The sequence below is a fragment of the Entelurus aequoreus genome, linkage group LG05, assembly GCF_033978785.1.
Source record: "Entelurus aequoreus isolate RoL-2023_Sb linkage group LG05, RoL_Eaeq_v1.1, whole genome shotgun sequence".
Taxonomy (NCBI): Eukaryota; Metazoa; Chordata; class Actinopteri; order Syngnathiformes; family Syngnathidae; genus Entelurus; species Entelurus aequoreus.
The window spans coordinates 12,886,410-12,903,909 of NC_084735.1; the positions used below are offsets into that span (position 1 = coordinate 12,886,410).

Below are 17,500 nucleotides of genomic sequence, written 5' to 3' on the forward strand. Positions count from 1 at the left end.
CCCCAACAACATAATTTGTATATTTTTAGAATGTGCTTGTTCTATTTCTAAACAAACAAAACAATCTGAAGTTGTCTTTATTTTTAAGTTATCGTGCCGGGATTTTACCAGCCCCTACTTGCCAAATGAGGAAACCCTTCATTAGACTATGAAAACAAAAATAATGTACATTTCTACTTAACGATTTAAAATACTAATAATAACATTCAGCACATTTTTAAAGCTTAATAACAATTTTTTTTAAAAGGGAGCTAGGAACCATTTTGTGACTGTGCCTGTGGCACAGAACAGGGACATAAAGAGAGGCAACACAATTAGCTCATGGATAGCTGTGTTAATAACTACACTTTTTGTAAGTTCAGGTAGTAGGCTAGACAATTTGACAAACATTTTTTAACCATTATCTGACAATTAATATATTTCCTTTCCGAGTAATTTGCTGTGTGTTTACTTATTTTAGCAAAGCTCGGGTATTAGCTGTTAGCTCGTTAGCATTAGCAGGTATCTTCGAAGATGGCCACCGGGAAGATGTGCATTAAAAAGAGCAAGGAGGAAACAACCGAGGTTTGAACGTATATTTCTTTATTATTGTAATCATATTTGAAGCTAAAGTTAATACTACAATGTTTGGGCACTTGCATTTAGCATTAATTGATCACTTCGCGCTCAAAATGTTCAAATTAATTTGGCGCATTTTTTAAACCCCTAAAGCAGGCCTGGGCAATTGATTTTACTCGGGGGGCCAAATTTAGAGAAAAAAATGTGTCTGGGGGCCGCTATATCTATCTATCTATCTATCTATCTATCTATCTATCTATCTATCTATCTATCTATCTAGGGCCCCAAGCCTTAATTAGCCCAGGTCTGCCCTAAAGGGACAAGCGGTAGCAAATGGATGGAGGGATAGGCTTTGTGTGGAGCCAGAGTCACACGTTGGTGTTAACGTCACTGTCCCCCACCATGTTTTAAAAGTTGTTTCTTTTAACGTTTTTAAGTGGACGGGATTGTTTCCGAACGACCTGAAGAAGAAAGAGGGCTCCCTGGTCTTCGTCAAGAGGATGATGGCGGTGGCCGTGTCCTCCATCACTTACCTCAGGGGCATTTTCCCTGAAGATGCTTACCGCTCCAGATATTTGGAAGGTAAACGCCACAATTAGACACACATGAAAGAAAAAAAAAGTCACATTATAAACAAAAGTGTAATGCAGGCACGTATTCTGCATCCAGGATTAAATATGTGTACTCTATATCAGTGTTTTTCAACCACTGTTGGTGGTGTGCCTCCGCATTTTTTCAACGCAAAAAATGTGCCTTGGCTCAAAAAAGGTTGAAAAACACTGATATAGAGCAGTGTTTTTTGAGCCAAGGCACATTCTTTTCATTGAAAAAATACGAAGGCACACCACCAGCAGAAACGTTAAAAAATGAAAATCCACCAGGTTGTCTTTTTTTTTAAAAGTTTGTTGTTTTCTGTGTGTAGTGCTTTAGTTCCTGTCTTGCGCTGTTGTTTTGGTGTTCTTCCCTGTTTTGTTGGTGTTTTCCTGTAGAAGCTTCACACCTTCCTTTGAGTCCTATTGCCTGACCTGCTTTGTATTGGCAATCAAAACTAACTCAGACTCAGACTTAGACTTAGATTTAGACAAACTTTAATGATCCACAAGGAAAATTGTTCCACACAGTAGCTCAGTTACAAATGATGGAAAAGATGGAAAGGACAATACAGGCATAAAATAGACTAAAAGCAATATAAAATATAACATATATACGTAATATTTACATAATATATGTACAGTATATGATATATACTGATATATTATATTATATTATATGTTTATATCATATATACAATATATAACAATTACCATGTACAATATTACAGTATATGTAACAGCTGCAGCATAAAATAGAGAGTAAATCCAGCAGAAAATAAACATTATAAACAAAGAGAAGTAGCTAACATATAAGGTGTCAGGTAATAGACAGATATCATCTATTGCTGTATGGCGAGTGATTATACAGCTGGATGGAGTGCTATTTCAGTTGTGCGGACGCTATCCTTCTTTGTGGGGACATTGTTGATTGTCATGTCATGTACGGACACACATTGTAAGTCTTTGCTGTCGTCCAGCATTCTGTTTTTGTTGACTTTGTAGCCAGTTCAGTTTTACTTACGTTTTGCATAGCCATCCCTATGCTTCAGTGCCTTTTCCTACAAGACTTGCCTTTTGTTCATTTTTGTTTTTAAGCATTACATACCTTTTTACCTGCATGCTGTCTCCCGCTGTGCTCTGCATATTGGGATCACGACAAACCATCCTCGACACGTTCCGACTTCTACAAAGCAATGAACTACCTGCTGCCACCTACTGGAGTACTACATGGTTACCCTGCCAAGCACTATACGGCACAGACACTAGACGACGGCACGTTATTATAATTATTGATTTGCAAAAAATATTTTTTTGACCAATTAAGTGAAGTTGCATAATTTCCCGCGGCACACTTGAAAAACACTGCTCTATATAGCGGCCACTCATATTAAAATGTGCTGCAATAATGCATGATGTTGATAAATGTAGTCTTCATTTAATTGTTTGCTCTTTTTTAGGATAAACAATATGAATTGCTTTCTTCCACTATAGTAAGTTGAATAATTTGATAAATAACATAAATTAACGATAAAGCTTGCTGTTTATGTAGCCCTACTGTACGTACTACACCACAGGTGTCAAACTCAAGGCCCGGGGTCCAGATCTGGCCCGCGACATCATTTTATCTGGCTTGCAAACACCTGGAAATGATATGTGTCAATAAAGTACTTCATATATTCTCACAAATGTAATTGATTTTTTTTAAAATTTTGACTGAAAAATATGTATGTCCTGTTTGAAATTGCATACCTTTTAAACTTTAATAGTATCCAATATTGCAACAAATATTACAGTATATTATCATACTTTCCAAACGTGTTTTTTTCTAGATAAAAATACTTAACTTTACAGAAAACTACCCATCAAATTAATAAAAAAATTAATAAAAAATAAATAAATATATATATATATATATACTGTATATATTGTTACAGGATCATACATTGGTCATATTCAAAGTCCTCATGTGTCCAGGGACGTATTTACTGACTTTATAAACATAATATGAATTTTAAAAAAAAGGAAAAAAAGATTTTGTGACGCTGAAAAATATCGATGTAATCATAGTCAGTGTTTCCCATAAACTGCCAAGATACCTGTGGCGGTGGGGGCGTGGCTATGGGCGTGGTCACAATGACATCGAGTAATTTGCATAATTTACTACAATGATATGATTTTCTCTAAAAAGGCTAAAAAAATGTATACTTACTAATTAATAATAACAGTTTTGTTTTAAACGTCCATCCATCCATTTTACAATATAATTACAACACTTTATGTACATATTTATATACAGATTTGAACAATAAGTTATTCGCTGAAATATATTTATTAATTGTGGTTCTTACAAAAAATATATCTTATAAAATATAAAAGCTAAAATGTCTCTTAAAGCTCTGCCCCTTTAATTAGTGCATACTAAATAATTTAACTTTAGTCTACTACTACAACCATATTATTTACCAGCAACATAAAGTGAAACAGAGGCAGAGGTGTCCTGCCACAGTCAGTAACAAATAAACAGAAAACAGTAGTGGTCAAATACAAATAAGGCAACAAGAGAAGTATCCTACACTTCTCTTTTGTAAAGTAAATCTGAACAGCCTATATGGGCATCTACATCAACTATATGATTTGCCTGAGAAGCTGGACAGGACAAAAAAAAAATAATAATAATTTTTTTTTTTTTTTAAATTTGTGGCGGACGTAATTCTTTCGTGGCGGGCCGCCACAAATAAATGAATGCGTGGGAAACACTGATAGTAGTATTGACTAGATACGCTATCGTACTTGGTATCTTTACAGTGGTTGTCAGGTGTGGATCCAGCCATGTCTTAAAGCACCTCTTCCTGAGGGTGTTTCAGTGTTATAACTTCACATTTGTCTTTATTTTTTACACTTGTAAGACCACGTCATGCCTGTAAAAAAAAAAAAAGGGTAACCGGTACTTTTCAAACAGGGTATAGTACCGTTTTTGATTGATTAGTACCGCGATAGTATACTAGTACCGCTATACCGTACAACCCTACTCTTAAGTTGAAATGCCACTGTAATTGAAAACGAACAGATACAATTCCATAGTTAAACGCTCTTGCTTCTTTGTACTTTTTCCCCTCAGATCTGTGCATCAAAGTTCTGCGTGAGAACTGCAACACACCCGGACCCAGCAAAGTTGTAAAATGGTGATCTAAATGATTTAGTCCTGTGCCTGGTCTAACAGGACTGGCTGCAAAGACGCATCAGCGGTGATGCCATTGTCACAGCTTTGGATATTTTGTTCCCAGGTTGATCGGCTGTTTCGATGCATTGGACAAACAATATGTAAGTACGTTCATTTTGATTCAAATGTGTTGTACACCACCTCATGTTGCACATGACTCTTACAGCTCCAAGTTGTCTTCATTGGGGTGAGTGAGTCCCTTAAATAGGCGCTGAAAGTAGAAAATAGCTGCCATTGACTGTATCGTTGCTGAATCTAGGTGTACACCGATCCGGATGAACCGAATGTAAGTTTTGTCAGCAGCCAAAGAATATACGTGAACCTGCTCAGTACGAGTCTGAAAGCAGTACTTGTCTGGTTTTGCAGTGCATTATCGAGTCCTACAATTTCAAATTCAAGTACACTGATGAGGGCCCAGAGATGGATGTACTCAGGTGTGTATGCAGGTAGCGTTTTGTTTTTGGGAGGTGAAATAACCCTTGTAGAACCGCAGTAAGAACGGTGTGGAGGTGCACGTCCCCATGGAAGACACCAAGAGCGCCTGTGTGCTGCTCATCAGGAAGCTCTTCCTGCTCATGCAGAACCTCAACGCCCTCCCCAACAACATCCACATGACCATGAAGCTCTACTACTACGACGACAGTGAGAGACCGCAGACCACCTCAGCTGAGCAAACATCTGCCAATCATCCCGCGCTTTCTGTCCCTCAGTCACTCCTGCTGACTACGAGCCACCGGGCTTCAAGGAGGGGGAATGTGACAGCCTGTGGTTCGAAGGCACGGCCGTGCATTTTACCCTGGGTGAGGTCCAGACCACCTTCCACACCTTTCAAGTGCGGGTGTCTGCTGAGCAACGTCGCCTGGAGAAGCTTCAGGACCAAAAACATGTGGAGGAGGTGGAGCTGCCTCCTCGTTTGAAAAGAGACATCAGCAAAACCACCACACAGGTAGAGTGTCACGAAGCTACTAAACCAGGGGTGTCAAACTATTTTTTATTGAGGGCCACATCCCAGTTATGGTTGCCCTCAGAGGGCCACGTTTAACAATGACTAATATATGAATATACATGTATTAGGGTTAGAGATGTCCGATAATATTTGACTGCCGATATTATCGGCCGATAAATGCTTTAAAATGTAATATCGGAAATGATCGGTATCAGTTTCAAAATTATCGGTTTCAAAAAGTAACATTTATGACTTTTTAAAACGCCGCTGTGTACACGGACGTAGGGAGAAGTACAGAGCGCCAATAAACCTTAAAGGCACTGCCTTTGCGTGCTGGCCCAGTCACATAATATCTACGGCTTTTCACACTCACAAGTGAATGCAATGCATACTTGGTCAACAGCGATACACGTCACACTGAGGGCGGACGTATAAGCAACTTTAACACTGTTACAAATATGCGCCACACTGTAAACCCACACCAAACAAGAATGACAAACACATTTCGGGAGAACATCACATAAACACAACAGAACAAATAGCCAGAACCCCTTGCAGCACTAACTCTTCCGGGACGCTACAATATACACCCCCGCTACTCCCTAGCCCCCCCACCCCCCCACCTCAACCCCGCCCACCTTAACCTCCTCATGCTCTCTCAGGGAGAGCATGTCCCAAATTCCAAGCTGCTGTTTTGAGGCATTTTTTTTTTTAAAAAAAGCACTTTGTGACTTCAATAATAAATATGGCAGTGCCATGTTGGCACTTTTTTCCATAATTTGAGTTGAAGTTGTTCTCTTATTTTGGAAAAACTTGTTACATTGTTTAATGCATCAAGCAGGGCATCACAAAAAAATTAGGCATAATAATGTGTTAATTCCACGACCGTATATATCGGTATCGGTTGATATCGGAATCGGTAATTAAGAGTTGGACAATATCGGCAAAATATCGGCAAAAAAGCCATTATTGGACATTTCTAATTAGGGTTGTACGGTATACCGGTACTAGTATAGTATCGTGGTACTAATGAATAAAAAACGGTACTCTACTCTGTTTGAAAATTACCGGTTTCGAATGTATTTATAATTTATCGTGACATTGCTGGTTTTATGAGCAGAGGAGCATGTTCGGCAGCACACACACACGGAGTACTTACACGCAGACACAATGTATAGACCGACAAGGGAGAACGGACGCATTTTGGTGTAAAAAGTAAAGATATAGGCGAAGTTATAACACTAAAACACCCTCAGGAAGAGGTGCTTTAAGACATGGCTAGCTAGCTAGCAGCTAACATCCATCCACCATCTGTGGCTGTAAAGTGAACACTAGTAAGGTTGTAAATACTGTATAGAGTAGGCTCACCCATGTGGTTCCTGTGGATGTGAACACAAGTTGTAATTACTGTAGTGCGTAAACAACACAGTGACTGAAACAGACATATTGATTCATTTGGATGAATGGGCTATTTATTTATGTCAACTCTGTTGATGGTTTTTCAATTCTTTGAACACTGAAACTTCTTTAAATGGTGCTTTTTTTGGCTAATTTTTGCATGTTCAATTGCTGAAAAACCAAGAGCTTGTCCCCCCACGCTGGACCTCCAGCTTATTTTCAGTCTTTTTCATGAAGTTCAAATCACAACCGTCTGTTAATTGACTTACCGCATATCGGCCCCATGCCTAACAAGTTATATTACCATGTCTGTAGCAGTAAAAATGATTTAAGTCTGCTTTCCACTTTGCTCCAGGGCCCCTTCAAGATAGTTCCCAATGATCTGCCCTCTGAAGATGGTAAGTTTGTAGGTTCTTCCCATTGAACACATCCAGCCATTGACCGTAAACACTTTCTTTATACAGAGTCTGCACAGTTCAAGAAACCCACCAAACCTCTGGTCAAGGTAGGTAATACCCAAATCAGGTTACTTAACCGGACAGCAATGTTTTGTTCACTCGTTTTGTATTTTAGAGAAATACGGCACGCACAAAGCCACCAAAAAAGAGAAGAAGAAGAAGAAGAGTGTAACTGCACAATTCACCAAAAATATGTCCAAGCGATAATAACAAACTACAGTTTCTTCATTTTATTGTTTACTGTATTGTTACATTATGCTTGATTTATATATTTTCTTTTTCCTATAGGATGTTACAATGTTAATGACCTTTTCATATGGTAACATTGTTTTGGTGTTAAATTGTTCAGTAATGAAATTATATATATTTTAAATTTTTCATAAATAAATAATTTGACCATTAAAGTATGTCGATTTTTTTTCCCTTGCTAAAGATTGTGAGAAGACATGCAAAAAGGCATTATGTGGAAAAATGAAAGAATTGTGGGAATGGAGATAATGAGGCGGGAGAGCCGGTGAGTTTATTATCAGACTTCTTTTCCACAACAACAACAAGTGTGTCCCCTTATAACTGGTCACATCCCACCTAGCCACCAATGATGAGAACAATTAGTGTCCCGCTACAGCAGGGGTGTCCAAACTTTTTCCACTGAGGGCCGCACACGGAAAAATTAAAGCATGTGGGGGCCATTTTGATATTTTTCATTTTCAAACCATAACAAAATATATGGATTTTTTATTTATTTTACCTTTAGGGGTCCCGGGGACCATAAAGGGTCTCAGTCATTAAAATGTTAAAAATAAGTCTGATTATTATTATTTTTAAATTATTTAACGCTTACAGGAAATCTCTATATCAACTTCAAGTTGATATAAAGTAATACAAATTAAAAAAAAATGTTTTATGGCTTTTCTGTCAAAAACAACTTGTTTTTTTTACAGTAAAACTGAAATATGCAATATTTAGTAATTAGAGCCCTAAAATATCAATAATGCAGGACACTATTGATTTTAATTATTTCATATTTTAGAGTAGTCACAGTGAAAAGATAAATAAAAAAATCACTAAATATATTTGGGATCCAAAAGGTGCCCCACTCATAAAGTGATACATTTTTATTAGGTTTTTCTTTTACTTTCAACACTTAAGTTACGAGGTCAACTTCAGATATATCTGTCCATTTTATGCTGGAACTATTATTTTGTTTGTTTTATGCGCTTTTGTCAAAGAAAACTTTGATGTTTTTATATGGCTACTACACAATATATGCAATATTTACCACATAAAACATTTTAAAGTGAAATATTTGAAGTAATTGGAGCCCTGAAAATAATTCATTATAACATGGATTTTTTATTTTTTTATTTTTTTTTGAGCAATGGCAAAAAAATAAAAATAAAGAAAGACAAAAGAAAAAAAAACAGCCTGCATGGCAGCTTTTGTGTCAACATTGCAACTTTTTCTCGTTAGATTTCACCTCATTCCATTTTTTTCACTGTTCTTTTTTATTTTTACAATAGTATTTCCAGAATGTGTGGCGGGCCGGTAAACAATTAGCTGCGGGCCACAAATGGCCCCCGGGCCGCACTTTGGACACCCCTGCGCTACAGGATATAAAACTACATGAGGCAATTCCTGAAGGAATTGTGTGTGAATGCTCCAATGCTGACGTTCAACTGAAATGCTGACAGAATGTAGTATGAATGTTGGAATGGTTTCAATGTTGAAGAGTTTGAATTTCCAGGAAAAACGGATTTTGGTTTGGAACTTGGGAAAGTGTTAGTTAGATGAGTTGAACGTGTTGTGGTTGGAATGGTTTGAATCGGTTGAAAAATGTGGAAGTTTAAAAAATGGACAATTCATTTTGAATTAGGAAAATGTCCCTGAAAACTGGGAATTCTTGGACATCCGGGAATTTTTTTAAATTGTTGAAGTAGAGCACACAATTTTGAACAGACTGAATATTTTGGAGTTGCAACAGTTTGAATCAGATAAAAATCTGGCGGCTTAGTTGCCAGAATTTTTGTGTTAAATTGACATTGGTTTTTACAACATGATATTGTTCATGGAAAAACAGTACAAATATTTTTTTTATTCTGGCAACTGAGCTGCCAGTTTTTCTACCGTAAAAACAAATGTACCGTCTTTCCATTTACAGTACAGTTAAAAACAACAACCGTATATTTTACAGTCAAAAACTGGCAGCTCAGTCAACAGAATTTTCACGCAAAAAACGGTAATATGCTGTAGACAAGGTAAAATTTATTTTCATTTTATTATTTGATGGGTAGTTTGCTGTAAAGTTAAGTATTTTTTATTTAGACAAAAATATGTTTGGAAAGTATAATATACTGTAATATTTGTTGCAATAATGGATACTATTAAAGTTGAAAAGGCATGCAAATTCAAGCAGTACATATATTTTTTCTGTCATATTTAGTGAGAAAATATGAAGTACTTTATTGACACATATCATTTCCAGGTGTTTGTGGGCCAGATAAAATAATGTTGCGGGCCGTATCTGGCCCCTGGGCCTTGAGTTTGACAAGTGTGGCCTAAAACCACCTTTAGACGTGTTCCCTGGGCAATACTTTAATGACCATTGTGGAGAATGCATATATTTTTGATATACTTCAGTTAGGGCTGGGCGATATGGCCTTTTTTTAATATCTCGATATTTTTAGGCCATATCGCGATACACCATATATATGTGGATATTTTGCCTTAGCCTTGAATGAACACTTGATGCATATAATCACAGCAGTATGATGATTCTATGTGTCTACATTAAAACATTCTTCTTCATACTGCATTAATATATGCTACTTTTAAACTTTCATGCAGAGAGGGAAATCACAACTAAGTCAATTTAGCAAAAGTGTATTTATGAAACAGTTATTAAGCAGTGGCACAAACATTCATGTCATTTACAAACAGAAAGTGCAAGATTGTCAGAGACATTTTAAAACAAGCTATTAGTGCACTTTTGTGCATGATGTCATTTTCTATATTGCACAGAGACAAACCCGCAATATATCGAGTAACCGGTATATCAATATATCGCCCAGCCCTAACTTCAGTATAACATTGTATTGTGTGATCATGCTGCTGGTACTTTTCCAGTAGCATGCGGCCGGTATACTTTTGTTGCCTTATTATCTGTTGTTGATTTCCATTATTTGGTCCTGGAGTGTCCAGTGTCTTGCACAAACATGATGAATCACTCCTCAAAAGGGATTCAGTTCCATTCCGTGAAGGACACGGTCCCTCTTCTTATCAGCAGGTGCATCCCTCTCTGTAAGTCTGCCTTCTCACTATAAGAGTTAACTCCTTTTGTCTTACTTTTAGACCTCTTCTTGCTGATGCTAGTGTCGCGTTGTAAGGGCTGGTCTCCTAAAGCTGTTAATATGAAAACAAATCCATTACATTTAGTGAGAAAATATGAAGTACTTTATTGACACGTATCATTTTCCAGGTGTATGCGGGCCAGATGCCTTGAGTTGACACCTGTGGTATAGCGTCTAAGGTAAGAGGTCCAAATTAATTGCATGATTAATCAAAGTGTCTACACGATTAATATAATCATTTTTGTGATGAATCCCATGAGGTTAATTTGGACAGCCCTACAAATGACAGTTGAAAAGAGTGTACTTCCTGGCACTAGTGGCGTAGGACATGGCTTCTCCCAAAGTGTCCGAAAGTACTTGATTGGAAGCATAAAGTCAGGATGGACAACGCCATGAGAGTGTTTCGCTTGGTCTTGGCGGGTGTTGTCTAGAAAAGGCTGTCGACGTCTCCCATCTCCACGTACACAGTCTTCACCTGCGAGTAGTATTCCATAGTCACCTGCCCGTTCTCCCGCCCGATGCCTGATGGACATAGACAGTATGTGACTGGTGTGGACAGTGCCACGAGGAGCAGAATGTACCTGACATCTTGATGGACATAGACAATATGTGACTGGTGTGGACAGTGCCACTAGGAGGAGAATGTACCTGACATCTTGATGGACATAGACAATATGTGACTGGTGTGGACAGTGCCACTAGGAGGAGAATGTACCTGACATCTTGATGGACATAGACAATATGTGACTGGTGTGGACAGTGCCACTAGGAGGAGAATGTACCTGACATCTTGATGGACATAGACAATATGTGACTGGTGTGGACAGTGCCACTAGGAGCAGAATGTACCTGACATCTTGATGGACATAGACAATATGTGACTAGTGCGGACAGTGCCACTAGGAGGAGAATGTACCTGACATCTTGATGGACATAGACAGTATGTGACTGGTGTGGACAGTGCCACTAGGAGCAGAATGTACCTGACATCTTGATGGACATAGACAATATGTGACTAGTGTGGACAGTGCCACTAGGAGCAGAATGTACCTGACATCTTGATGGACATAGACAATATGTGACTGGTGAGGACAGTGCCACTAGGAGGAGAATGTACCTGACATCTTGATGGACATAGACAATATGTGACTGGTGCGGACAGTGCCACTAGGAGAAGAATGTACCTGACATCTTGATGGACATAGACAATATGTGACTGGTGTGGACAGTGCCACTAGGAGGAGAATGTACCTGACATCTTGATGGACATAGACAGTATTGACTGGTGCAGACAGTGCCACTAGGAGGAGAATGTACCTGACATCTTGATGGACATAGACAATATGTGACTGGTGTGGACAGTGCCACTAGGAGGAGAATGTACCTGACATCTTGATGGACATAGACAATATGTGACTGGTGTGGACAGTGCCACTAGGAGGAGAATGTACCTGACATCTTGATGGACATAGACAGTATTGACTGGTGCGGACAGTGCCACTAGGAGGAGAATGTACCTGACATCTTGATGGACATAGACAATATGTGACTGGTGTGGACAGTGCCACTAGGAGGAGAATGTACCTGACATCTTGATGGACACAGACAATATGTGACTGGTGCGGACAGTGCCACTAGGAGGAGAATGTATCTGACATCTTGATGGACATAGACAGTATGTGACTGGTGTGGACAATGCCACTAGGAGCAGAATGTACCTGACATCTTGATGGACATAGACAGTATTGACTGGTGCGGACAGTGCCACTAGGAGAAGAATGTACCTGACATCTTGAAGCCTCCAAAGGGCACCTCCACAGGGGTGATGTTGTAGTTGTTGATGAAACAGGAGCCAGCCTGGAGGTGTTGCACCACACGGTGGGCACGCTGCACGTCACTGCAAAACATGGATGACGTCATCCTTCAGAGTGTAACGCTGTAGTGTCGCAAAAATAAATGATTAAAATTAAAACATTGAAAATGTTTTCCTGGATGATACAATGCATCCAATTGATGGGACCTTTTTAAGTTAATATAATAAATAAGCTGTGATTAATCATGATGAATTCAAAGTCAAAAGTGTGCCTAATCAGCACAATAAATACACATTTATTGGCAGTACTTATAAAGTGCCACTAGGGTGCAGTGTTCCTGCACTAACACTTTCCTGTTCCAGCTCCATTAACTTTTTGTCACTGTCTTCTAAGGACCTTTTTTTTTTAAATACTTTATTTTACGGTAGTTGTTTTAGGTTTAGACTGGTATGGACATTAATATGAATGTTAACTGAAACACTGCATAAAGTAAATAAAGGTTTGAACCGAAAACAAAAGGAATTCACTTTACAAAATCTTTTTTTTTTTTTAAATAAGAATAATTTGACCAGCGTGTCTGAACGTCATGGTGTTTTCCCGCTGTACGATATCGACCTACCTTTTTCATACAATTTATGGGACAAAGCCCAAAAGCAGTGAAGTTGTCACGTTGTGTAAATGGTAAATAAAAAGAGAATACAATGATTTGCAAATCCTTTTCAACTTATATTCAATTGAATAGACTGCAAAGACAAGATATTTCATGTTCACACTGAGAAACTTTGTTATTTTTTTGCATATAATCATGAACTTAGAATTGAATGGCAGCAACACATTGCAAAAAACTCATTTTTACCAGTGTGTTACATGGCCTTTCCTTTTAACAACACTCAGTAAAGGTTTGGGAACTGAGGAGACACATTTTTGAAGTGGAATTATTTCCCATTCTTGCTTGATGTACAGCTTAAGTTGTTCAACAGTCTCCCTTCTCATATTTTAACCTTCACAAATTTTCAATGGGAGACAGCTCTGGACTACAGGCAGGCCAGTCTAGTACCCACACTCTTTTGCTACGCTGTTGAAACACGTGGCTTGGCATTGTCTTGCTGAAATAAGCAGAGGCGTCCATGATAACATATGTTGGTCCAAAAGCTGTATGTACATTTCAGCATTAATAATGGTGCCTTCACAGATGTGTAAGTTACCCATGTCTTGGCCACTAATACACCCCCATACCATCACACATGCTGCCTTTTACACTTTGCGCCTATAACAATCCGGATGGTTCTTTTCTTCTTTGGTCCGGAGGACACGACGTCCACAGTTTCCAAAAACAATTTGAAATGTGGACTCGTCAGACCACAGAACACTTTTCCACTTTGTTTGTTTTTGGAAACTGTGGACGTCGTGTCCTCCGGACCAAAGAAGAAAAGAACCATCCGGATTGTTATAGGCGCAAAGTGTAAAAGGCAGCATGTGTGATGGTATGGGGGTGTATTAGTGCCCAAGACATGGGTAACTTACACATCTGTGAAGGCACCATTATTAATGCTGAAATGTACATACAGCTTTTGGACCAACATATGTTATCATGGACGCCCCTGCTTATTTCAGCAAGACAATGCCAAGCCACGTGTTTCAACAGCGTAGCAAAAGAGTGTGGGTACTAGACTGGCCTGCCTGTAGTCCAGAGCTGTCTCCCATTGAAAATGTGTGAAGGCTAAAATATGAGAAGGGAGACTGTTGAACAACTTAAGCTGTACATCAAGCAAGAATGGGAAATAATTCCACTTCAAAAATGTGTCTCCTCAGTTCCCAAACCTTTACTGAGTGTTGTTAAAAGGAAAGGCCATGTAACACACTGGTAAAAATGAGTTTTTTGCAATGTGTTGCTGCCATTCAATTCTAAGTTCATGATTATTTGCAAAAAAATAACAAAGTTTCTCAGTGTGAACATGAAATATCTTGTCTTTGCAGTCTATTCAATTGAATATAAGTTGAACAGGATTTGTTGTATTCTCTTTTTATTCACCATTTACACAACGTGACAACTTCACTGCTTTTGGGGTTTGTAATATAAGTGGGTTTTATGTGTAATATCGGACTTGAATAAAGTGGGTTTTATGTGTAAGCAAAGTCAGAATCTGTATTGTTTGATCCAATTGGAACATGTTTCCATCTCCCTATGTGAAACAGTTGTGCTGTGTACAATCCACACCTGGTGAAAACCCCTGCAGCTAGTCCCAAGGGGGTGTCGTTGGCGCGCTGCAGCACCTCCTCTTCTGTGTCAAAGGGCAGCACACACATGACGGGACCAAAGATCTCCTCCCTCACGCAGGTCATGTCATCTTTGCAATCAGCTGTGGGAGGAGGAAGAGGAGTGCGTGAGTACAATCGCTTGATTCCACACCTAAACTGTGAAAATAGTCAACACTTTAGAAGCACAAAGGTCTCACCAAGTACACACGGTGTCATGTAGTATCCACCTTTCAGTTTAGGGTCTGAGGGGACAAAGGGTGTACCCCCACACAACACTACAGCCCCCTGGAAATGCAATATTGGAAGAAGAGATCCATAAAACGTCAAAAAATTATTTGCAACCAAAAAAATTGTAAGTGAAAAATGATTTGAAACTTAAAGTAACTATTTGCAAGTAACAAACATGATTTGTAACCTAAAAAAATTACTTGCACCCAGAAAAGAGATCCACAACTCTAAAGCGATTTACAACAACAACAAAAAAGATATACAACCAAATAAGATTTGCAAAAAAAAATTAAAAAAACATGATTTGCAACAAAAAAAACGACTTCTAGCAAAAAAATATTTGCCACCAAAAAACTAACAAATTATTTGCAAGTAAAACATAATTTGATGAAAATAATTTGCCACCAAACAAACAAAAAAATAAACAACTAAAACATGATTTAATTGCAAAAAAAGATTTGCAACCAACAAACTTAGATAAAAAAAACATTTGCCCTCACAAAATGATTTGTTACGAAAAATGGTTTGCAAACAAACAAAACAAAGATTTGCATTTCAAACAATGATTTGCTTACAAAAAACATAAACAAAAAATGACAAGCGAAAAACTTATTTGCAACCAAAAAATGTGCATCTAAAAGAAAAATTTGTAGGCAAAAAAAAGATTTGGTTCCAAAAGACAATCTGCAACCAAAAGGAAGCTTTGAGAAATATTTGTAACCAAAAAACAAAAAACAAAAAAATAAATAAACAACCAAAATTTATAAGCAAAAAATATTTTCAACCAACAAACTTACATCAAAAAAAGATTTGCACTCACAAAATGATTTGTTACCAAAAATGGTTTGCAAACAAACAAAAAGAAGATTTGCATTTAAAACAAAAATTTGCAACATCAAAAAGATTTGCAAACAAAAAATGACACCCAAAAAACATATCTGCAACAAAAAAAGTGTGCATCTAAAAGAAATATTTGTAGGCAAAACAATTATTTTGTTCCAAAAGACAATCTGCAACCAAAAGGAAGCGCTGAGAAATATTTGTAACCAAATAACGATTTGCAACTCAAAAATGTTTTTGTAAAAAAAAAAAATATATATATTTTTTAAACCAAACTACCATTTTTAAACTAAAAAAACAACAATAATTGTGTGAATGTTTTAAACCTTCACACATGTTTTCTACACCAAAATTAATCTCTTTATTATTATTCTCCACATTTTGGCGCGCTCTACCTTCCACATTTTTCACCTCATTCAAAGCGTTCCAACTTCAAACTGTTCAGCCTATTCAGGATTTGCAGGCTTTCCCTAGACAAATTCCAAAAATTCCCAGATTTCCAGGTTTTCCAGGACATTTTTCCCATTCAAAATGAATTGTCCATTTTTCAAACTTCCACCATTTTCCACATTTTTGAACCTATTCAAACCATTTCACCTTCAACACATTCCACTCATCCTGGACGTTTAAACTATCATTTTTCCAAGTTCAAAAAAATTCCAGGAATTCCCAGAATTCCCTTTTTTTCAAACCCTATTTTCACCCTTTTTTCTGTCGACTACTCCTTCCACATTTTTCAACCCACTTCAACCATCAAAACATTCCTCTTAATCAGGACATAAAAACGAAGTGGGTTTTTTTTTAGTGGAAAAATTCCCGGTTTTCCCAAAATTCCTTAACACAATTTCTCAATTAAAAATGTTACTACTTCAACATTTCTCCACCGATTTGAAAAATTCCAACACCAACCATTTCAACTCATTCAGAACATTCAAGTCTTTTAACATTTTCCCAAAAATTCCCACTTTTTCCCCGAAATTCCCAAATGTTCATGAAATTCCCATTGATATGAAAGGGACATTTTTCAAAGTTCCACAACTCCCACATTTTTCATCCGATTCAAACTGTTCCAACTCCAAAATTATCAGCCTGTTCAAAATTGTGTGCTCTCTTTAAAAACATTTTTAAAATTCCTGGATTTCCAAGAATTCCCAGTTTTCAGGGAAATTTCCCCATTCAAAATGAATTGTCAATTTTTTAAACTTCCACAATCCCCACATTCTTCAACCCATTCCAACATCAACACATTCCACTCATCCTGGACGTTCAAACTATCATTTTTCCAAGTTCAAAAACATTCCAGGCATTCCCAGAATTCCCTTTTTTTCAAACCCTTTTTTCTGTCGACTAGTCCTTCCACATTTTTCAACCCACTTCAACTGTTCCACCGTCAAAACATTCCTCTTAATCAGGACAAAAAAACTAACTGTTTTTTTTAAGTGGAAAAATTCCCGGTTTTCCCGAAATTCCTTAATACAATTTCTCAATTAAAAATGTTACTACTTCAACATTTCTCGACCGATTTGAAAAATTCCAACACCAACCATTTCAACTCATTCAGAACATTCAAGTCTTTTAACATTTTCCAAAAAATTGCCGCTTTTTTCCCCGAAATTACCAAATGTTCATGAAATTCCCATTGAAATGAATTTTTCAAAGTTCCACAACTCCCACATTTTTCATCCGATTCAAACCCTTCCAACTCCAAAATTATCAGCCTGTTCAAAATTGTGTGCTCTCTTTAAAAAAAATCCTGGATTCCCAAGAATTCCCAGTTTTTAGGGACATTTTCCCCATTCAAAAATGAATTGTCCACTTTTTAAACTTCCACAATTCCCA

General features: G+C 37.6%; 2 protein-coding genes and 1 long non-coding RNA gene across 3 annotated transcripts in view; 2 read left to right on the forward strand and 1 right to left on the reverse strand.

Annotated features, from left to right (window-relative positions):
• Positions 1-212: 212 nt before the first annotated feature.
• zte38 (zebrafish testis-expressed 38) lies at positions 213-7,586 on the forward strand. Its single transcript, XM_062047109.1, has 12 exons — positions 213-564; positions 996-1,140; positions 4,270-4,333; positions 4,436-4,472; positions 4,538-4,558; positions 4,631-4,657; positions 4,738-4,805; positions 4,865-5,013; positions 5,082-5,317; positions 7,071-7,113; positions 7,180-7,220; positions 7,289-7,586. Exons 1-12 carry the CDS (start codon positions 514-516, stop codon positions 7,343-7,345), a joined length of 939 nt encoding a protein of 312 aa, XP_061903093.1. The 5' UTR covers positions 213-513; the 3' UTR covers positions 7,346-7,586.
• Positions 7,587-9,010: 1,424 nt separating this feature from the next.
• The window catches only part of LOC133650183 (uncharacterized), a 9,777-nt gene continuing 1,287 nt past the window's right edge, over positions 9,011-17,500 (forward strand). Inside the window, exons 1-3 of the long non-coding RNA XR_009826200.1 lie at positions 9,011-10,470; positions 10,649-10,699; positions 14,531-17,500. The exon at positions 14,531-17,500 is cut by the window's right edge and continues 1,287 nt beyond it. This is a non-coding gene — a long non-coding RNA (uncharacterized LOC133650183). The remainder of the gene's footprint in view (positions 10,471-10,648; positions 10,700-14,530) is intronic.
• The window catches only part of aldh9a1b (aldehyde dehydrogenase 9 family, member A1b), a 32,598-nt gene continuing 25,155 nt past the window's right edge, over positions 10,058-17,500 (reverse strand). The window contains exons 8-11 of the mRNA XM_062047115.1: positions 14,791-14,878; positions 14,553-14,694; positions 12,305-12,417; positions 10,058-11,042 (exon numbers count right to left, since the gene is read on the reverse strand). Coding sequence (XP_061903099.1) covers positions 10,948-11,042; positions 12,305-12,417; positions 14,553-14,694; positions 14,791-14,878 — 438 coding nt within the window. The 3' untranslated portion in view covers positions 10,058-10,947. The remainder of the gene's footprint in view (positions 11,043-12,304; positions 12,418-14,552; positions 14,695-14,790; positions 14,879-17,500) is intronic.